General features: G+C 38.8%; 1 protein-coding gene across 1 annotated transcript in view; it reads right to left on the reverse strand.

The window, feature by feature from the left end:
* Positions 1 to 24,015, reverse strand: part of GRM5 (glutamate receptor, metabotropic 5) — a 629,334-nt gene that overhangs the window by 92,545 nt on the left and 512,774 nt on the right. Inside the window, exons 4-6 of the mRNA XM_010847207.1 lie at positions 20,182 to 20,428; positions 15,806 to 15,974; positions 9,227 to 9,353 (exon numbers count right to left, since the gene is read on the reverse strand). Coding sequence (XP_010845509.1) covers positions 9,227 to 9,353; positions 15,806 to 15,974; positions 20,182 to 20,428 — 543 coding nt within the window. The remainder of the gene's footprint in view (positions 1 to 9,226; positions 9,354 to 15,805; positions 15,975 to 20,181; positions 20,429 to 24,015) is intronic.

The raw sequence follows: 24,015 nt of genomic DNA on the forward strand, positions 1-24,015 counted from the left end.
TGGAAGGAATGATGCTAAAGCTGAAACTCCAGTACTTTGGCCATCTCATGTGAAGAGTTGACTCATTGGAAAAGACTCTGATGCTGGGAGGGATTGGGGGCAAGAGGAAAAGGGGATGACAGAGGATGAGATGGCTGGATGGCATCACTGACTCAATGGACATGAGTCTGAGTGAACTCCGGGAGTTGGTGATGGACAGGGAGGCCTGGTGTGCTGCAATTCATGGGGTCGCAAAGAGTCAGACATGACTGAGCAACTTATCTGATCTGATCTGACCATTATGATGTCTGATATTTAGAAAAGGATATTTTCCACAAGTAGGCTTTGATAGGAAACTAAATGTGAAATAATGATTCACGTGCTTCGAAACAGCTTGGTTATATTCGAAAAAATATTTATGAATACACATTCCTTAGAAATATTCCTTAGAGTTTTGCTTTCTCCTTAAAAATTCTTCTCCCTTTTACCTGGTTAACTTCTCATTTAGACATGAACTTTGATTTGGACATGAAATTTTATTCCATTCCATGACCTGGTTAATTTTTTTCTCCTCCAATATAATCAGCACTTTCTCTCATGTAAGCAGTTTTTTTTTTTTTTCCCTTCTGTCTTCCTTCCTTCCCTTTGTTGTTCTGTTCGTTCATTCATTTTCCCTTATTCCTTCTCTCTCTCATTATTAGACAAACGTTAGATTAGTTTCCATGTATGCATGGCGTACTTAACGCATTGAAATTGCTCTTTATTTGTGTGTGTGTCTGCCCAGGCCCTGGAACGCTCGAGGGTGGGAATTGTGACTCCATGATCCCTGTGTGTCCAGTGTCCAGTGCTTTGTTTGAGCCTCACTGGGGCTATTTGCTAATGAGTGTTTCTGTCCTTTGTGCCGCCAATGCAAATTTAATTATTGTATGTATTATATGTTGTACTCTTAGTGCAGTTATTTAAGTCAACCTTCTTCTACTGTGGACATCTGATGCATAGAAATGGGAGGTCAGACACTTGACATACTTATTTTAATCAAAAGAACCTAGCACAGTGTTGAAAATAGTGTAGAAAGTTGATTAACAAAAAGAACTTTTGCTGAATGAATGAGTAATGGGATAGACAGCTTGTATAGCATGTATTTCCATTCAGATTATTACTTAACTTAGAAGCCAAGAAATTAGAGGTTGCATTATGAAAAACTATTCCATTTAAAATACTAACAGGAACTACTTATTACCACTGTAATTATAAAAAAATAAGCATATTTCTTATCTAAACTTGTAACAAATTTCCTCTAAAGAACTAGAAACACATAATAAATGGAAAGAGGTTTTGTTTTTTTTTTTACCCTTTCCTCATCCAAAGTGAATTGTAATAATCAAATAGGCAGCACTTTTTACAAACATTTCAAATGAAAAATATCAGAGCAACCTGGAGATAATTAACATGTAACCAGTTTGAAAGCTGAATTTTTTTCTCTTTCTATAATTTCCTGAAAATACAGGGCTCCCAAATGTAATTGTGAAGAGAGACATGTGGTGTAGCATAAAATGGTGGAATCATAGTGGCTGGGCTTGATTTTCCACTAGCTTTGTGACCTTGAGCAATTTATAGAATCTTCCTGGGTCTTAGTTAATTCAGTGGTAAAATAATATGTACCTCATTGGATTCAAAAGGGTAATGCTTAAGATAGTTAAAAAATATTGGTGATGAAAAGCAATTCTTCCCATGTTTCTATTTACTCGTTAAAAGGTAAAAATAAATAAATAAATAAATAAAGTTCCAAGAAAAGTAGGGCAAACCGAGGAACATAGATGAAGGCCACATTTGTAAGAAGAGAGTAACTCAAATGCCAGAGCTGTGAAACTTGTCAGCAGTTCTGCCTCCTTGGAGCTCATCCCCCTTCCACCCTGCCAGGGTTCCCACTAACTCTCTTTTGTTTGACTCTGTTCTCTTTTTTTCCCCTGAAGTGAAGATACAAAGGTTCCAAAGCAATTAGGTAACTTAGGGAACCACAGGACTTCCTAGAGAATGTTCCTACTGACATTAAAATGTAGATGGGTACTGCCCTCCTTCCATTTTACAACTTTGCACTCTAAGTTATATTTCTTTATGAGTGAAAAGCAGGGAATCATTCTTTCTGTCATAAAGCTTCCCACCAACTTACTTCTTGAAAGTCATGTTGTTGTTGTTTTATGCTTTTTCCTTTTACTTGGGTTTGTTGGAAGGTTGCCAGAGTTGGCATACCCACCTGAAAGTGTTTCCCTGGCTTTGGCTTTGGCCTGGGCAGCTCGTGATCTGCTGCTTATAACCCATCCTAAATTCTCTGAAGGAAAACAAAGATGCTTTCTAGTACAATATTTGCATGTACTGGTGGGGAGTTGTGTTCAGTGAAAAAGTTGTCTTGGCAGAAAACTGAAGGGAATTTTCTGAGTGCCTAGCCCAATTGTTGCCTTCCACTATTTCTTCTTCCTTCCTCTTTCAAACCAGACCTCACTGAAGTTACATTCTTGTCTCAGGGCAACAGTGACCTCCTCCTGTTGACTGTAATTTCTGATCTCTTCATTGCCCTTTATTCCCACTGCATCGTCACAGTCCAAACCACCAACAGATTCACGCTGTGACTTGCAACATTTCATTCCCATGGTTTTCTCTCTCCCTCCTTTCAAAGTCCCCAAATGGAGTCTTTATTTTAAAATTTTATCTTTTAATATTCAATTATTTAACTAGCTCAAATAGTATAAAGTATTTTAAACAAATTTTAAACACACAGGAAAGTATAGAACAAACATAAACATCTGGATTCAACAGATACTGATATTTGGTCATTTGTTTCAAATTACATACGCATACAACTTATGGATATAATTAAAAACCCTCTTATAAACCCTACCAGACTCCTTCCCATCTGTTTCCAGATGAAACCACTATTCCGAAATCAATATCCTTTCTACTCATGTTTTTAAACAACACTAACACTTTACATTGACTATATGAATGATATTTATAAAGTAGCCCATCATGATTGCAGGTTTCTCTGGTGGCTCAGTGGTAAAGAATCTGCCTGCCAATGCAGGAGACTGGGGTTCGATCCCTGGGTCAGAAGATCCCCTGGAGAAGGAAATGACAACCCACTCTGGTATTCTTACATGGGAAATCCCACGGACAGAGGAGCCTGGTGGGCTACAATCCATAGGGTTGCAAAAGAGTCAGACAAGACTTAGCGACTAAACACCAGTAACAACTATCATGATCGTACTTCCTTTTCTCATTCAATTTTTGGATACTCCTGGAAATAATACTTGCTCTGTTTAAAACTATTCTCTCTGCTCGAATGTATACATAAGGTCAGAGAATTTTATGTTTTGGTCAGAGAAATGTTGACATTTTCAGTACTTAGAACATTGCCTGGGATAAAGGCATTGCTAGTTATATCACTGTTGAATGAATGACTACATGACTGAATGAATATATATAATGAGTCTTGATTTCCTGTAGAATAAACTTTAAAATAGTTACCATGCCTTATGAAGCCCTGCAAGAGCTGGCCTTTGCTTGGCTTACCTGTCTCATTCCCCCAGGCTCTCAGTTCCTCCTCAGTTTTTGTATTCTAGGCCCCAGACACTCTTCTCTTTCATTTGAATTTGGCCAACTTCCATCTTTAATTCCTACATGGATATGCAGTTCATTGAGGAGGCAACTCTAAACGTCATCCAAGCAGCTTCCAATGACACAGGCTCCTACACCATTCTAGTCTTCTCTGTTGGCACTCAGCATCTTATTACTTGTCAGTATCTAGGATGATAATCACTATGAGGGCAGCGATCCTGTTTATCCTCTTCACTGCCAACATGGATACCTGAAGACTGTTAGACAAACTACTTGCTGTCATTAATGAAAGTGACTTGAATTAGGAATATTGTCTATGTTCTGCCCTCATCCTCCATTTAAAATCTTTCTTTTCTTTCTCGTTTTCCTGCCAGGTTTCCGTTCTTTCTCTTTCTAATTCTTGGTTCCTGGTTACTTTCAGTTTATGATGGCTATTAAAAATATTGCCGGCGTGATACTGGGGCTTCTTCAGTGGCACTAGTGGTAAACAATCCGCCTGGACCAAGAGATGTGGGTTCGATCCTTGGGTCAGGAGGATCCCCTAGAGTAGTGAATGGCAACCCACTCCAGTATTCTTACCTGGAAAATTCCATGGACAGAAAATTCCATGGTGGTGGCTACCGTCCATGGGGTTGCAAAGAGTCAGACACGACTGAGGGTGCATGCACACACACACACACATTTATTTTAATGGAGTTATTGATGGAAATACATTCTCATAATACAATATTATATGCATCTGTATGTGTGTGTGCAAACAAGTAACCCACAATCTTACCTCTCATAAACATTTTTTAACAATAGGTAACGTGCATTTCAAACATCTTTCTGTGAATATATACAAGGAAATGGCTAAATATAATATAGACATTAATGTCAGTTGACTGCCTCTCCTAGTTGTTTTTGCGGTTATTTAATCCTAAGATCTCTAACTGTGCTAACAATCTTACAGAGTTGTATTGGAATTAAACAAATTAACATTTGTATGAGGCTTCAGCCAGTTCCTGGCACACAGGAAACATTATGTGTGTGTTAGTTGCCATTATCACAGTGAGGGCACTGACCCGGAGTGACCTGAGCTGTCATGTTATAGGCTGAAGTAGGGCAACTGTAAGCCGAGTAGGTAGAAGAAAGACCCAAGCATCTCTGTAACAAGCTTTGGAATAGCTGAAGCCATCAGAGCAGTCGTCCGGCTTAGCTAGCAGAGCCAGGTGCCAAGTGACTGAATCAGAGTCAGTGAGATAGCTACAAACAGCTATAAGCTCTTTGGAAAAGTGCTGCAGATCTTAACTAAAAGTTAAACTTCATGTACTGTCAGTGTGGAGACCTTTCCAGGTTTAGCACTTATTCGCCTTTCTCCCCTCCCACTTTCTCCCCCCTATCCCTGCATATAAACATGCTCACACATATGCATGGAGCAAGAGGAAGGTCATTTCATTCTTCTGCTTGAAAAACTTCCCTGGCCCCACACAGTCCATAGGCTAAGGTCCACACTCCTTAGTTAAAGCTGTCTTCAGAGGATGGCCCTAATACTTCCATCTTCTTTTTTTTAACATTCCCCATCATTTATTGCAGATTGACACACACTTACTGAGGGTCTGCTCTGTGTCAGGCATGGTGTTAGATGCTAGGGACGCAAAGATAAGTGAGATACAGTTATGTCCTTGAGAAACTAAATGATTCAGCAGTAGCAGGGGTGGGGGGAGATAAGGATATAGGACCTTAAAATCTGTTTGAAAATGTAAAGAGGGAAGCAGAATTTGCTTTAGAAATACAGAATAGGGGGCTTATCAGTGTCTAAGTACAGCAAAGAAAGTATCAGAGAGAAGGTGACATCTAGGCAGAGGTGAGCAGGAATTATTCAAGTAAATAAGGCAGGGAAGGTAACACATGTATGGACATGGAGGAATCAAATAGTGTTGTGTGTAGATGAGAAATTATAAGCAGCCCTTGATACTAGAATGTAAAATGAGAATCGTAAAGTGGTGGTGAATGAAATTAGAAAGATCATAGGAGGGTGAGGGAACTCTATGCCAGGTTGAAAAACTTGGATATATCCCTTAGAGTTATGAAAACACTGGTAAGTGTTGAGCAATTAAATAAAATGGACAGATCTGTATTTGGATACATTATGTACTAGCGAGATGAAAAAACAGAGGCATGTAGCATAAATTTGGGAGTAGAGAAATAAAATGGGAGACTACTGCAATAGTCAAATGTGAGATGATAACTTAGCTAAGGGAAAAGTTTTACAAATAAATGGAGAGGAGGGATAAAAATATTTAGCAGTGCCAATAGGAGAACTTGTTGAGTGACTGGATATGGGTGGCCAGGGAGAGGGGAGAGTTTATATGACTCACTTCTTTTTATTTGGAGAAATGAGAATGATGGTGCCATTCAGAGCCTCAATGCTGCATACTCTTTCCAGTATGATCTTCTTCACTTTAAAAATTTTTAATTTTATTTTTCTCTTTCTTTTGTGGCCACACCATGCAGCATGGAGGATCTTAGTTCCCTGAATTAAGGGGGAATTGAACAGGAATTGAACCTGTGCCCCCCTGCATTTGAAGCCTGAAGTCTTAACCACTGGACTACCAAGGAGGTCCTCTTCTTCACTGTTTTAAAAGTGAACTTGAAGACTATGCCTCAAGACTAAACCTTCTTAAATTTCCCCAGGGTTAGGCGTGGCCTTCTCCATTTTTCCATAATACTTTGCTCATTCCTCCCCTATAGCACTTGGTCGTGAATATACAAATAAAATTTTTTTGTCCTATGTTTTGTAAAATTATCACAATGAGCATGGTCTACTTTTTCATTCAACAGAAAAGAATTTTATTATTACTATTTGGACTATAATAATGTGCTGGGAAAACTGGGGTTAAAAAACAGACATAATTCTTATATAATTTACCATCTTGTTGGGAGAGAGATAAGACTCTTTCCCTCTCCCAGGAGAAGCGGTTATTGTTTACATGCTTTTCTCCCACTAGATTATTAAGTTTCTTGGAAAATTAGACTAATTTTATATTTCCAGTTTTTCTATTTATCTATTACATTTTCTGGTACACACTAAGGCCTTAATTTGTTAAATGAATTCATACTTGAAAATCTCAAAGACATCTCCAGCTGATCTTGTCTAAAACCAAACTACTGATCTTTATCAAAAAAAGCATTTATTTCTCCAGTCCTCAAGGCAGAAAACTGGGCAGCCTTACTTAATATCCATTGCAACCAATCATCTGTATGTCCCGTTGATTCTACTCCAAAGTACATCCGAAATCTTCCAATGCACTGTTCAGCCCAAGACACCAAGAACTTTTGGTGCCTGCAGTGGCAAGCAGCGGTAACCACCCCATCTATCTCCCTGGTTCCACTTTCCATTCATCTCCAAATTATTCTCCCCCACAGCAAACAGAATAATATTTCAGAAATATGCATCCAATCATGTTTTCTTCTTCTACTGTACTCCCTGCAAAGTTTCTCAATGCACTTAGGATTAAACACGCAAATCCTGAACCTGTTCTGTAAGGCTGTATGTGAACCAGCCCCTGCTCTCTTTATAATCTCTTATCACATCATTTTCTCATTGGCTTATCCATAAATAGACCATTTATCTTAGCCAGAAATGCCCTTCTCATCATTTTTTGATAGCTACGTCTGTATTTATCACTTAGGTCTCTGCTAATTTTCACTTCTTTAGAGAGATCTTTTATGATCACAAATTTAAATTATGTCTCCCCTACTATATTCATTTTCTAAAAATGCTTATTCTTTTGCTTCATACTCCTTAACACAATCTGTCTGTGCCTGTGTATGTGGGACAGGGGGAGGGAGGAAGAGGAAAAGAGTCATATCTCTCTCCCAACAAGAAGGTAAACTACATAAGAACCATGTATATTTTTCAACCCTAGTTTTATCCAGCACATTATTCTAGTGCAAATGGTAATAATAAAATACTTTTCTATTGAATGAATGAAAAGACCATGTTTCATTGTGATAGTTTTACAAAATATAGGACAAGAGTTTACATCATTACACTCATGTTCAAGGTGTTTAGCCATGTAGATAGTTGAATCTGTGAAATACTTGTTCAATTTAATGATAATCCATATTGAAATAAGAAGTTATGAATAGAAAAAAAGTAAAGAAATAGTATAAAGGAAAAGATCACCAATACTGATTTTTATTTCCCTCACAAGAGAACCAATTGTATTTTTTTTCTTTCTTATATTTTTACTCTATGTGTGTGTGTGCTTTATTTCATCTGTTTAGCTAAATTTAATAAAAACTTTATGTTCAGCCCTGACTTGGCTCTGGGGACACCGGAATTTATGAGTATCAGAAAGCTTATCGTCTGTGGTGAAAATGGGACTCAAATGCTGTCACAAGGTACTTGGGTGTTTTATTAAATCAGAATTTTTAATTTTTTTTAAGAAAAGGAAAGTTTTCTGCATAAATACCACTCACTGAAAACAAAGTCTTAATGTGAGCTGGTCTCAGAGGGCCCAAAATCGCAGGATTTTTAGAACCAGGCTTTTGCAATAAGCTAACACAGCTACCATGGATAATCTCTTGTCCTGTGAGGGATTGAGTGTAACACCAATGACATTATAATCTAGCCTCTAGGAGTTTGTGTTAAATCCATCTTAATTGTAAAATGACCAGATGACCTGACCTACCAGGTGGGCCCTCTGCCTGAAATGTCTTTTTCTCTTATTTTCCTGGAAAACTTAGTTTCACAGGTCCCCTTCTCATACTTTCTGTTCACAAATCTGTATCCTTTACTTTATTGTAATCACACTTTTACTTTTTGCCTCTCTCATTAACTTCTTGACAATAGAGTGGCATATCTTTATTTTTATATATTTCAGTGTTAGGCAAAAAGGTGCATAAAATGCATTTACTAAAGGTTTATTGAATAAATTGGAAGGAAAGATGGAAGGTATCATTCGGTTTTCATATTGTAAAGATTAGAAACAACTATAAACTACCATTTTGAGAAGACAGTGACAATCATTTCCTAACATTTTTGGAGGAAAAACTCCTAAACCAAAACATCACGAAAACAACAACAAAAAAAACAACCCTCCCAAAGTACCCCCCAGATCAGGGAGACACGAGTCTTACCCTGTGTTGACATTATTTGAAAACTCTAATGAGTTAGAGGTTTCTGGTTTAGGTTAGGATAAGCACTAAGAGAAACAAAGAGTTTTAGACCAAATTCTACCTAATTCTGTGCTATCCTTTGGTCCTTGGACATAGCATGACGTATTTTAGTCTCTTCCCAGCCAATGTTTCTCTCTCTACTCCTCTCTACGCCTCCACAGTTAACTGGGGTCCTTCCTAGCAACTTCTGGGAATATTCTGAAGATGGGCTGAAAATGCCCAGTAGACAACCTAAGGATTCTGGTCCAGTTTAGCGGTGAAGGCAGGAATGTAGGCTGATTTCTCTCTGAGATACAAGATTTTCATGATTAGCCTGGGTGTTGGGAAGCATTCTGTTCCTAAGGGAACTCTTTGTTGCATAAACAGTTCCACTAAGATGAGGACCGCTTGGAGATGTAACCCCCTCCCACGTCTGTGTCCTTCCGGAGTTTGGAGGGAGGTGCCTGTGCTGACATAGTGTTGCATGTACCTGTGAGGTCGTCAGTGGGCCAGGACCCCAGCTGGCATGCCTTGCAGGTATACTCATCAAAGACATACTCGTTCTCCTTACAAGGTGTGCAGGTCCAACAGCAGCTCACCTCTCCCTTCCGGATCACCTACGGCAAATATCGACATTTTTGATTATTTTTTTTCTCACATAGATAAAAATACAGCAATCTCCTATTCAAACATACTGCTTTACAAAGCCGAAAGGGGCTTTCACATAAATTATTTCAGATGTTTTTGGTTAGTATGAATATGGACATTCTCATTTTATAATTAAAGAAACAGACTGAGTTTAAGCAACCAGTCCAACATCATAAACCTGGTTGGAGACAGGGTCAAGAATGAAATTAAGTGTAAATCTCTGGATAATTAGCTTTAGCTACCTGTACTAATGAAGTGACTGTATTTGTGCTCACAAGTAAATATGTTTACATTTCCATATGTGTAAATGTAACTGAATTTCCCCCAGAGTTTGTGCCTTTCTTTGCTTCAAATTATGAATTTTTGCTTTCTGGATTTCCCTTGGCTTCCTGCCACTAGTTGAATAATTGTTAGGGAAAAAAAAAAGCCCCTCGTGGTATATCTATTAAAGTTTAAAAAAATCTATCCATATTGATAAAGCAATTAAGAATTTGTTTTGAATTCAGAGGCAGAAGATGCTTTTTCTGGAGATCACTTCTTAGACTGTTTCTACTAAAAATCTGGCTCAACAATTCATCCCATTCCTTCCTATTCTAGTAGTTTTGATTTGCTTGGGAGGAAGAGGGATAAGGTCACTGAGACTGTTATATTCCTCTTCATCTGTTTCATTTTTAAAAAAGGCAATGGAAAATAATTGAAATAATTTAACAGCTGAAAGAGTCCCAGATGTTATTCTTTAGAAATGGGTCTCTCTCTCTCTCTTTTTTTTTTTTTCCTCCACCAACTGGTACATGAATAGCCTCTGTGGAATAGAGACAGCATTCATTAAACATTCCTATAAATAATTAAATCTGTGATTAAAAACTAGACACAGAAGTGATTACACTTCAGATTCCTTGTCTGAGATGCTAACTCTGTTAACGACCTTTGATAATAACGTCTGGATTTCTGTAGCTAAACACAGTTGTGAGCTGGCATGCCTTTCTTCTATTCTGCACTGTCCCTCGTGCTGACTTTTGGCACTCCAGCAATATAAGTAGGAAATGATGACAAAAGGACCTGAAACATCCTTTCCCTAAAATAACCAGATACATGAGGCAAAACTGCTAATCAGACCTGCTTCATCTATCTAAAGCTTCCTTCATAAGAATATTGACTGTGTACAGGTAATTTAGTGCATGCCATATGGTGTCATCTCATTGAAACTTTGGAATAGCTCTGTATAAGGCAGCTAGTTTTATTTTATTCATTTTTTTGGGGGGTGGGGGAGAAAACTAAAGTTTAGAGAGTTCGCACAACATGTGGGTAAATGAGAGATCAAATAATGCCTGTTGGACTTTGAGGTCATGCTCATAAATATTGAGCCTTATTGGTTTATATCAAGATAGGGTTCATGATATTTTGAAATAGGTGGAGGAAAGAGAATCAAGGGGTACCAAAGTTCCAGTCTTACTTATGGTGTTGTTCAGTCGCTCACTTGTGTCCACCTCTTTGTGACCCCACAGAGCAGTAGCTTACCAGGCTCCTCTGTCCATGTGATTCTCCAGACAAGAATACAGGGTTGCCATTGCCTCCTGCAGGGGATTTTTCCAACCCAGATTTTGAACCCAGGTCTCTTGCATTGGCAGGCACATTCTTTACCACTGAGCCATCAGGGAAGCCATCTTACTTAGAGCCACCAAATAATTGTGTAGCCTGGAGCAGTCTCCCAGCTGATTCTCTTTCTTCCAACCGAGACTAATGCTTTTGAAATAAAACCTGTGTTTAGAGTCCCCTGAGGATTAAGTCTGTGGCGAAGGGAATGGCAACCCACTCCGGTATTCTTGCCTAGAAAATTCAGTGGACAGAGAAGCTTGATGCTCTATAGTCCATGGGGTTGTAAGGAGTCAAACAGCTGAGTGAATCGAGTATCATGATGATTTGTAAACTGTGTGTGTGTTAGTTGCTCAGTTGCGTCTGACTCTTGCGACCCCATGGACTGTAACCTGCCAGGCTCCTCTGTCCGTGGAATTCTCCAGGCCAGAATTCTGGAGTGGGGAGCCATTCCCTTCTCCAGGGGATCTTCCCGACCCAGGGATGAAACCCAGGTCTCCTTCATTGCAGGCAGATTCTTTACCATCTGAGACACCAGGGAAGCCCTTGTAAACTGTAGAATACTTTAAAATATTAACTATTTTATTAGTAATATACATATACATACCCACATAGAGATATGGAATTCATTTTCAGGGTATTTTCAACCACACTTGGTAAAAAATTATCATTGGGACAGTTACTAGATTTTGTAATGCAAGGAGGCACATTTCAAATGCTGAAGGATTCTTTCTTAGCGGCCTAGCAAACAAAAGCACTTGCATTTTTCCTCTTAGAAATATGCTGACTTTCTGTGATTCAACTTGCATGGCTTTATAAATTTCAGTTTTTTACCAGAAAAGCTCATGACCTTTTCCAAGATTAATTCCAATTATTATGATCTTTTTTGAATTGATAGGGACAACATAATGTCTTCCGATCATTAAGAACTGGTTTGTTTTACCTTTTGTCATTTGTTATATATGTTCTGTTTCACATTCATTTTGAATACAAGAGGTGCTGACAGTTCTTTCAGACTAATTTCCAATCTTTTTGAACACCCTGGAAGTAGTATGCTTTCCTTATGAATAACAATATGTAAAATATTTGACCCTTTGCCAGACTAAGTGTCCTTTCATGGACCCTAAATTAACAAATCTGACCAATGCTATGAGGTGTTGATATCATTAGGGAAGCTGTTCAGTGACCATTTTAAGCCATATCAAGAAAGTGTAGTCAGTTATATATTTCAGTTCAGTTCAGTTGCTCAGCAGTGTCTGACTCTTTGCGATCCCATGAACCGCAGCACGCCAGGCCTCCCTGTCCGTGACCAACTCCTGGAGTCCACCCAAACCCATGTCCATTGAGTCAGTGATGCCATCCAACCATCTTATCCTCGGTCATCCCCTTCTCCTCCTGCCCTCAATCTTTCCCACCATCAGGGTCTTTTCAAATGAGTCAGCTCTTTGCATCAGGTGGCCAAAGTATTGGAGTTTCAGCTTCAACATCAGTCCTTCCAATGAACATCCAGGACTGATCTCCTTTAAGATGGACTGGTTGGATCTCCTTGCAGTCCAAGGGACTCTCAAGAGTCTTCTCCAACATCACAGTTCAAAAGCATCAATTCTTTGGTGCTCAGCTTTCTTTATAGTCCAACTCTCACATCCATACACGACCACTGTAAAAACCATAGCCTTGACTAGACTGACCTTTTTTGACAAAGTAATGTCTCTGCTTTTGAATATGCTATCTAGGTTGGTCATAACTTTCCTTCCAAGGAGTAAGCATCTTTTAATTTCATGGCTACAATCACCATCTGCAGTAATTTTGGAGCCCAGAAAAATAAAGTCTGACACTGTTTCCCCATCTATTTGGCATGAAATGATTGGACCATATGCCATGATCTTCGTTTTCTGAATGTTGAGCTTTAAGCCAACTTTTACACTCTCCTCTTTCACTTTCATCAAGAGGCTCTTTAGTTCTTCTTCGCTTTCTGCCGTAAGGATGGTGTCATCTGTATATCTGAGGTGACTGATATATCTCCTGGCAATCTTCATTCCAGCTTGTGCTTCCTCCAGCCCGCCATTTCTCATGATGTACTCTGCATATAAGTTAAATAAGCAGGGTGACAATATACAGCCTTGACGTACTCCTTTTCCTATTTGGAACCAGTCTGTTGTTCCATGTCCAGTTCTGTTGCTTCCTGACCTGCATACAAGTTTCTTAAGAGGCGGGTCAGTTGGTCTGGTATTCCCATCTCTTTCAGAATTTTCTGCAGTTTATTGAGATCCACACAGTCAAAGGCTTTGGCATAGTCAATAAAGCAGAAATAGATGTTTTTCTGGAATTCTCTTGCTTTTTTGATGATCCAGCGGATGTTGGCAATTTGATCTCTGGTTCCTCTGCCTTTTCTAAATCTCGCTTGAACATCTGGAAGTTCATAGTTCATGTATTGCTAAAGCCTGGCTTGGAGAATTTCGAGCATTGCTTTACTAGCGTGTGAGATGAGTGTAATTGTGTGGTAGTCAGAACATTCTTTGGCATTGCCTTTCTTTGGGATTGGAAGGAAAACTGATGTTTTACAGTCCTGTGGCCACTGCTGAGTTTTCCAAATTTGCTGGCATATTGACTGCAGCACTTTCAAGGCATCATCTTCCAGGATTTGAAATAGCTCAACTGGAATTCCATCACCTCCACTAGCTTTGTTCGTAGTGATGCTTTCTAAGGCCCATTTGACTTCACATCCAGGATGTCTGGCTCTAGGTGAGTGATCACACCATCATGATTATCTGGGTCATGAAGATCTTTTTTGTACTGTTCTTCTGTGTATTCTTGCCACCTCTTCTTAATATCTTCTGCTTCTGTTAGATCCATACTATTTCTGTCCTTTATTGAGCCCATCTTTGCATGAAATGTTCCCTTGGTATCTCTAATTTTCTTGAAGAGATCTCTAGTCTTTCCCATTCTATTTTTTTCCTCTATTTTTTTGCACTGATCACTGAAGAAGGCTTTCTTATCTCTCCTTGCTATTCTCTGTAACTCTGCATTCAAATGGGTATACCTTTCCTTTTCTCCTTTGCTTTTTGCTTCCCTTCTTTTCACAGGTATTTCTAACGCCTCCTCAGACAGCCATTTTACTTTTTTGCATTTTTTTTTCTTGGGGATGGTCTTGATTCCTGCCTCCTCTACAATGTCACGAACCTCCATTATATATTTAATGGAGTGAAAATGAGATCTGGTTGGGAAAATAGAATTTGGGATTAAAAAAGACTATATAAACATTACAACAAATTAACTAGTATTGAAAATATGGTAACAGGGAGTTAAGTTCTTCCACTGGGTAAGTTATTCCTGGGAGAAAGGGGTAGAAAAGCATATATAAAGAAATCTCCTGAAACAATCATTCAACATTTTGAAGTTACAGGTTCAAACTGTATGGCTATGAAGGGTCAAAACAGACCACTTCCATGTAGTAATTTATACCAGCTAATCTTTATATGGGAAGGGCTGGAAATTATGGACAGTTGATATTTTAAGTGAGTCTAAAAAGAGTTTCACATGAAGAGTTTAATTGCAAGATGATTGGTCAAGATGCAAATGGTCACTGAATATTAGGAGTTGGCAACCTTTTTCTACAAAAGACCAGATAGTAAATATTTTCGGCTTATGGTCGATAGCCAGGGCTGATTAAGGCTACCCCTCTAATGTTTTTTTCAAATAGCTCCCCTCCCACTTTCCACTCTCACTGTTGCTTCCATAATGCAGGGCCCTTGGCATCACTGTTGCAGTGTCCTTTTAACTTGTCTCTTCTTTCTTTATTCTTTTCTCATAACTCTTCTCATGAATCTTCACTACTCAGACGGTAAAGAATCTGCCTGCAATTCAGCAGATCCCTGGGTCAGGAAGATCCCTTGGATCTCCAGTATTCCTGCCTGGAGAATCCCTTGGACAGAGGAGCCTGGTGGGCCACATTCCACGGGTTCGCAAAGAGTTGGACATGACTGAGTGACTAACACTTTCGCCTTATGTCAGCATCTTGGACAAAATTTTTTCAGACTCCTGGTTAAAAATAAGTTCAACCTGTTTAGTATGGTATCCAAAACTCTCCACAAATGTGGCTTCAATCTATCATTGCAGCTTTCTCTTTCACAGTAACCATTTAGAGCACTGCACCCTAGCTTAATTCACTGTTATTCCAGAACAATCTGACCACTTCTGTACTTTTCCTATTGTTCTTCCCTCTAAATTGATGACTTCCCTGCGTCCCTCTCTGATCTCATATCCACTTTTCATGGTTCAATGTCTGACATTTTATGGAGAAGACATTTGTTCCTTTCTTCTGTAGGAACTTATTTAAGCTCCCTTTTATTTTCTTTCTTTTAATGAAGTCATCACATTTTATATAACATTACTTCTCTGTGCCCACATGGTTGTTCCTCATTGAGACTATTAATCTTGTGAGAGTAAATGTGTCTTACTTATTTTTGCCCCACTAATGTAAACTATTACATTAGAGGAGTTTGATAAATATTTGTTGTTAATTAGAAATTGATGTGAATTCCAGCTGTGAACTCTTTATTCCCAGGAAGCACGTCTTCTAAAGGCTTACATGAGTAGACAGGGTGTAAGCATGACTCACCAGTTGGTTCAGTCAGTCCCACTGCTAAGACTGTTCTGGGTTTTACTAAGTATTGAAAGGACTTAATAAGAAAAGAATTAGATGTTTTTGACATTAGAAGCTTACTGTGGAAAAGGCAAAACAAATGTCTCAACTTGTTCAAAACATTCAGTGATAATGAATCCATTAGAACTTACAACAAAAATGAAAGAAACACAGGCTCTATTTTACCTTTATCTGGCCTTTTTCACATGGTTCACTGCACACAGATCTGATGATGTGGCTTTTCTTGGCCCACACTTCATCATCATCCATTTTTAATTCTCCATTGTCCCAGCTTCCAACATTGATATAATCAAAATAATCTTTTCCCATTTCTTTGAAGTTCATTATTTCATACCTTAGAAACAAGAATGTAATAATTATTCAGCTAAAATATAAATATTCAGCTATGAAAAAGCAACAGATTTCTGTCCTCCAAAATGTACCTATTGTCATATTAGTGACACTGGAATTTTCCATGACAGTACACTTAGAATAACAAAAAGCTTGTCTGTTTCACTTTCTCTTCAGAGACCTTTTTTTTTTTTTTTTTTTAAACTTTGAAGCTTACACCTGAAATAGAAAATAATCCCATGTGAGAAGGTGACTTGACCTCAGCGTGATGAAAGACAGTTTTGGAAAAACTTTAAGAAGTTTAAGGAAGTACTTCTTTAGGCTTCTTAAAAAGACAGCAAGGTTTTCATCTCCTCTGAAATAAAATGATAAATTTCCTTTGTTAACTAAGTGAGAAATTTGGTAAATCTTTAATCTTAGCTTCAGCTTTAGAGAATGTGGAGGTAATTTGGATAGGATCTGAGCCTTTCTTATTTTATCCTTTATCAATGGCTAAACTCATTGTATAAAGACACTTTAAGGAATGATGTTTAAAATAGTTGTGACAATTGACAGCTTCTAAAGTACCGTATGCAATGTAGAAATGCTGGAAAGTACTAGTACCTTGTGAATTCTCAGCCTTTATCATCTCTTGTTCTTAGGCCATGTTGTCTGTTTTATATACTCATACTTACAAATCCCCACAATATAATGTTTATATTTTTGCTTTAAATAGTGATTTGTACTTAATCTGACGTTGATTCTCCATGTCTCCTCTGCTCAGTTATGGTTATTCCCAGGCATCAACATGTGTATGTGTGTGTGTGTGTGTGTGTGCGCGCGCATGTGTGTGTCTGACTCTCTTCGACCCCATGGATTGTATTCCGCCAGGCTCCTCTGTCCATGGGATTCTTCAGGCAAGAACACTGGAGCCGGTTGCCATTTCCTCCTCCAGGGGATATTCCTGACTGAAGGATTGAACCCGAGCCTACTGCCTGTGTCTCCCGCATTGGCAGGCAGATTCCTTACCTCTTGAGCCACCTGGGAAGCCCCGGGCAGTCATGGGGCCTCTTAAACCTTATTTGTCAGTGGACTCCTATTTATCTGTTGGGGTCAGAAAACTTTTGCTATAATGGGACAGATAGTAAATATTTTAGGCTTTGTGAGATGGCTTCTGCTGAAACTACACAACACTGTTAGAGCAGTGTGAAAGAGCCATAGACAGTATCTAAACAAACAACTACGCCAGGGGAATCTTCCCAGCCCAGGGATCCTCTGCACTAGCAGGCAGATTCTTTACCACTGAGTCACCAGGAAAGTCCAAAATAAATTAAGCTGTGTTCCAGTAAAACCTTATTTACAAAAACAGCAGACCTGATTTGGCCTGTGGGGCAGTTTGCCAACCTGTGATCTATCCCGTTAGTGGTAAATAGTAAAGGTCCATATTTTTTGTCTAAAATTCTAAAATCCTTAGAGCTCTTACAAACCATAAGTTTTTTCATAATGCACTTGGCAGCAAATCATGAGCCATTTTGAACTTATCTAGTGACAGAACTTGACCCACAGTGTCATGAGACACTTAACTGTGAATATGCATATGTTTTGCGGTAGAAATATTAATGCGTTGTTTAAGGAATACTGCTCCACAGTATGCTGCAGGCATTATATGACTGTATACTTTTGTAAACCAAAAATTCAGAATTCTGTACCACACTTGCCCAAGGGTTTCAAGAACTGTAATAGTCTAGTTATGTGAGACTTAAAAGCAGTGATTGAATTTGAGTCTCTAACAATCTGTAGTTATGCGTGCCAGTCTAAGTTGTCACCTCTCCTAGCTTCCCCTGTTTATGATCTTCCCCTTGTGACCCCAGCATTTTAGGAGAACCCCTAATCACCCTAGTCTCCTCTGGTTTATGGCCCAGGTTGAAATGCCTTTGATTTAGCTGCAACTTTTACTCTAGAGAAATAACAATGCAGTGCCTACAAATACATTTCCACGAGAACAGGGGCTTTTTGATTTTGATACTGTAATTGGCAGGCTGCTGTATTGGGTTAGGAGTTGAAGTCCAGAAGACTGAGTTAGAATCTTGACTCTATCATATATTAGGCTGTATCTTTGGGCAAGTCATTTAACCTTTGTAAGTCTCAGTTTGTGAGCCTTCAGCTAGAAAAGAGTATGATAATATTACTTACCTCATAGGATTAAAATGTAGAGGATTTAGCTAAGTGTTTGCCTCAGAACACACACTCAGTAAATATGAGTTGTAATTATCTTGTAACTATCACTGGATTCATTGGAAAAAACAGAAAATTTGCAAACCGCTTTTTTCTGAGCTTGGCTTGTATGCTCAGGGGCCAATTCTGATTATTTATTAGTAGATTACTGTAATATCCAACCTTAGTAATGAATGAGAAGTCTCTAAACAACTGTGAATTCCCAGAAATTGTTTGCAAAATTTTATGGATATTGTCCATGAGAGAATACTTATAAATCTCATCTGAGTCTTAAAGAGATTCCTATTCTGCAAATGGTTAAGGGCCAGTGTCCTAAACATCCCCTATTCCAGCATATTTGGGAGATTGTGAATGAGACAGTGATGTTCAGATCTGTTAAGCTTTCCCACTAGAATAGAGCTGAGCCATCTGAGCTATTTCTTCATTGTCTGGTTTCTGGAACTGACTTAGGTACATGTCATGAAAACTATTTGAATGGATGGAGCTGTAGTCAACAAAGGCTATGAACAAGTCCCAAGCTGATGTCAGTGCTCCAGGGATGCACACAGGAATAATAAATCCACGGGACGATGTCAGAGCCCAGCCTTGACCTGAGCCTGAAGCCTGAGCTTATTCACTGACCTGTCCTAAGAAGTTCTGGAGAAGGAAATGGCAACCCATTCCAGTATTCTCACCTGGGAAGTCCCATGGACAGAAAAGCCTGGCAGGCTATAGTCCATGGGGTCACAAATGACATGACTTAACAACTAAACACCAAACACCAAGCTGCCTTACAATGAATGTGAAGTTCTCTTTGGCCCAGAGAAAATGCTTACATTTCTGCCAAGTAGAAAACAATATATAAAAGTCTTTATATATATATATAAAAGTCTTATCTTGGCCAACAGCTTGCATGGAGCAGTAGTCATCAACTCGCTAGAACAGAGAAAGTATCCAGCTCTCCTCTTGGCTGCCTGACTTGGAACTGCTGTCACATAGAAGTTCAGCTTGTGAGATAGTAACAGCTGCATCAGCGACAAACTCCAGCTCGCATCAGGCATGTGAAACAAGCTAGACCAAGATGGCTGGTACCATGTGTGGGCACATGGCGTGTGAGTCATGGAGGGACTCATGGGACCTTCTCTTGGCAGGATCAGCTGCAAACAGTGTAAACACAGCCTCTCCAGGCATACCTGTCAAGCAAAAGCTGTGGCTGGAAAAATAGCAGGGGTTTTACAGTGGCCAACCCAAGGACCCTGACTGTCCTAATGCAGGGCAGATCGAAGACTCAGCCCTGCTATAAGTCAGAATGTCACTTCAGTGACATTATCCCTCATGGATTAAAAGTCTCATGTGAAGAGTAACTTAAGAATTTAGAGTCTTAGATAGATGTGGAAGATGGTAAGTTCTAGGTACTTAATGACTTCCCTGGAGGCTGGCCTATAATTATGAGTGAGTTCGTATTTCTCAGGCTCCTCTGTAAGTGAAAGGTAAAATTTTAGAGAAAAATGCCATTTAGACCTCAAGAAGGGAGACAGTGTTCCAGTGGAGGATTCTAAAATAAAATATGACTTGTAACTTACTGTACCTACAACAAACAATAGAATAACACCTCAGTCCTGTTTCTGGATTACCAGAAATGAAATTCTTCCTGTTTCAGAATAATTCTGTGACCCAAGAAGATATCAGAATACATGGAATAACAGGGCAAGTATGTACAGAGAAACCATGAACTGGCTTTTAATTATCCAACTATACTGTGAGGTTCCTGCCTCTAAGTGTGGGTCTCGGAAGTGTGGTGATGATTCCAAGAGCGCATTTTAGACATCGGCATTCACACTTTTTCCTGGCCACAGGAAATGGGGCTTCCTCTCTCTGTCTTTACTCGCTTTGTGATGTCAGAACTAAGCACACATGTCCGGGAAGCATAGATAACCACAAAGGAGAGAAATAGGCTCCACAGGATCAAGAGACAGAGTGATCAGGCTCTGGTGTCTAGAGGAGAACGGTAACAATACCTTCCTGGAGAGTCTCCATTCTCATCAAATAGGATCATGTCTCCAGAAACCCCAGTAAAATTGGTTTTCATCAGAGAGTCCAAAAGTTTCCGTCCGTCAATTGGCTTCATGGCGTCACAGAGGCCCACATAGCCTGGACAGAGGGCCATCTGCATGTTGTGGAGCCCGTAGGCCATGGAATAGATTGCATTGATCACAAATCCCATTTTGGAGTCTTGCACATGATGTGTTCTCAGAGTCAGAGAACCTGTGGGAAAACAAATTAGGGATTAAATTTGAGATTTAATCCTACTATAGCTCTTTATGGATTCTGAATAATTTGACAATGCATTAGAACAGTTTATAAGAATTAGAACCACAGGAAATACCAAGAACAGGTGCCAAAATAGTATTCCTAATACCATTAGTATTCCTAATTATCTTCTATGTTCATATTTTTCCCCCAAGACCTTAAAGACCTGAATCCCCTCCAGTACCAAGATTCACTTCCTCTATTACCAAATTCTGGGGATGGATGGAGTATAGCACTCCATCAAATTCCACAAACTTTATCTTAAAGACAGATTAATCTACCAAGTACTTACCTGTGATAATACACTTCCTTGGTTTAGATATCCTCAACAAATCTCCAGTTTCTCCAATTAATCTCTGACAAATCTCCAATTAAGTCTTAGCTGAGCAAAGTAGATACCCTATTGTCTTGCCTCAACTTACCTAGTTGGATTTAACACCTACTACTTCCAGCCTCAAAGTATATGTGCTCCATAAATTGACCTATTTGGAAATTCTGAAATACAATATTTAAGCCCCGTTAATTCATCCATGAATTAAATATTTACTGGAGTCTGAGTACACATAAAGCTCTGTGTATGGTGATCTAAGGAAAATATAAAAATGAATTGGAGATGGATTCTGCACTTAAGAGGAGACTTGTTCAGTAATAGAGATAAATTATGTAACACTGAAAGGCAGAAGGTGATAAATCTATAACAGATGTGGAGTTAAAATCTATTGAGATCCAAAGAGGGAGCAATCCCTGTCAATGAAGGGCCCTTGGGAACATTTCATTAAAGAACTAACATTTGGGATGAATTACTGGTTAAACAAATATGGAATGAATGCCTGTTCGTTCTGACTGCTCAGAACTTGCTGAAAGTGGGGAACATAATGTAGAATAAAATAGACATGGTTACTGTTTTTGTTTACTCAGTCTAGAGGGCAGATAAGCATCTTAGCAGGACTGAACAGGGAGGAGCACTAGACCAAGACACTCACTGATGCTGAGCACTGTAGCTGAGTATCTGCTGGATGAAGAGGGGAGAACAGCATGTTTGAAGGTTCACAGGTGAGATCAAACACACTATGTTGGGGAACCTTTAAAGAGGTTGGAATGTTTGGAATGTAGGGTAGGAGGTAGGAGAATGAGGAGAAATGAAATAGTAGAGGAAGGCAGGATTGCTTAAGCCAGGTTAAGAGCCCTAGGATCTTTTGCTGTGTTTAAAATAGGAAAAAAACATGATCAGATTTCTAATTTAGAAAGATCAATCTGACTACATTGGAGAAACATTTAAAGGGCTGCAGGAGTGGAGTCATGAAGACCCATTAAGTGGTAATGCAGTGATCCCAGGGACAGGTGAAAATGCCCTTGCTGAGGGTAGAGGTCATGATTATGGACAGAAGTATTTAGGAGATGGAATCTACTACCAGGCCTGGTGATTGAGGAATGGAGAGGAGTGAAACATGTAGAAAGAACATGGGTATTACATAAAAGTAACAGATCAGGTAAAGACAGAACATTTCATATGGGGAGAAGTTTTTATTTAAGAGATATATAGGAACTCTCCAAAGATGACATGACTTTTTATGACTTTCAAACAGTACTGGCATAGAGGCTCCTGGGGAAGCCAGCATGGTTCATCCTAACATAAGTATAAGATGGGTAATCTTGTTTCCATCTCAGGACAAGACACTGGCCCTAGGCTACTTTCCAACCAAATCTTACAATTTCCTTTTCTGCACAGACTCTATTCACATTCATATTTGACATTTGACCTCATACCACTGGAAACGCCATTGTTCTAGGTGCTAAGTCAATACTTGGGAGTCACTTTTGACTTTTTTTCTTTCCTTCATTCTCTGTCTACTTTTATTTGATCTATCTTCAAAATATATCCAGAATTAGATTATTTGATGCAAATCTACTTTTGTCAGGTTCAAGATATATATCCTGTCTGGATTTTAGCAATAGTCTTTTAACTAGATTCTTTATTTCTACCTTAAACTATTCTATACCCACTCCAGTAAATTTTTAATGCAATAACTATAAAAATATTCTTAAAATAAGAGTCAGATTATGATACTCCTCTGATCAGACTTTCTAGTGGCTCCATTATTACTGAAGGAAAAAGCCAATGTCCAAGCCATGACTTTCAAAGACAAACAGGATTTTGACTCATGGTATTCTACACCTTATCCTTCTGACTCTTAATATTCTTTACTTAAATTATTCCTCCCTGAATATTTAGAAAGAAAAGCAACTAATTACATACAATTAAGAATGTTAAAAGACAAATATTAAAATAATCTGTACCTATTAATACAATAAGAAGTTGAGGGATACACAAAATTTAAAAAATGTAAAATATGACATCAAAACCCTAAAATGGTGGGGGCTGGTGGTGGTAAAAGCATAAGCTTATTAGAATGCATTTGAACTTATGAGATCACTAACTTAAAATAGTCATCTATAAATATAGATTGTTATATAGGAACCTCATGGTACACAAACCAAAAACCTATATAATAGATACACACCAAAAAGAGAAAGGATGCTGAACATAACACAGCAGTTATAAAATCAGAAGAGAGAAAGGAAAAAGGAACAAAAAAGAACTATGGAACAACCCCAAAACAATTAACCAAAATGCAGTGAGCTCATTGCTGTTGTGGTTTAGTTGCTAAGTTGAGTCAGACTCTTTTGTGACGCTATGGACTGTAGCCCACCTGGCTCATGTGTCCTTGGGATTTCCCAGGCAGGCATACTGGAATGGGTTGCCATTTCCTTCTCCAGGATATCTTCCTGACCCAGGGATCAAACCCATGTCTTCTGCATTGGCAGGCAGATTCTGTACCACTGAACCACCAGGGAAACCCAATAAGTGAATACTTATCAATAATTCTTTAAATGTAAAGGGACTTTAGTCCATATATGTTCCAATCAAAATACATAGAATGAATGGATAGAAATACAAGACCCATGTATACATTGTCTATAAGAGACTCACTTCAGATCTAAAGACAAGTGAAAGTGAAGGGATTGAAAAAGATAATCCATGCAAATGGAAATGAAAAGAAATTGGGGCAGCAATACTTGAATCAGACAAAATGAACTTTAAGACAAAGACTGTTACCATCTTTCTAAATTCCATATATATGTGTTAGTATACTGTATTGGTGTTTTTCCTTCTGGCTTACTTCACTCTGTATAATAGGCTCCAGTTTCATTCACCTCATTAGAACTGATTCAAATGCATTCTTTTTAATGGCTGAGTAATACTCCATTGTGTATATGTACCACTGCTTTCTTATCCATTCATCTGCTGATGGACATCTAGGTTGTTTCCATGTCCTGGCTATTATAAACAGTGCTGCGATGAACATTGGGGTACACATGTCTCTTTCCCTTCTGGTTTCCTCAGTGTGTATGCCCAGCAGTGGGATTGCTGGGTCATAATGCAGTTCTATTTCCAGTTTTTTAAGGAATCTCCACACTGTTCTCCATAGTGGCTGTACTAGTTTGCATTCCCACCAACAGTGTAAGAGGGTTCCCTTTTC

This window comes from Bison bison, unplaced genomic scaffold (genome assembly GCF_000754665.1).
Source record: "Bison bison bison isolate TAMUID 2011002044 unplaced genomic scaffold, Bison_UMD1.0 scf7180017864245, whole genome shotgun sequence".
In the NCBI taxonomy this organism is placed as follows: domain Eukaryota; kingdom Metazoa; phylum Chordata; class Mammalia; order Artiodactyla; family Bovidae; genus Bison; species Bison bison.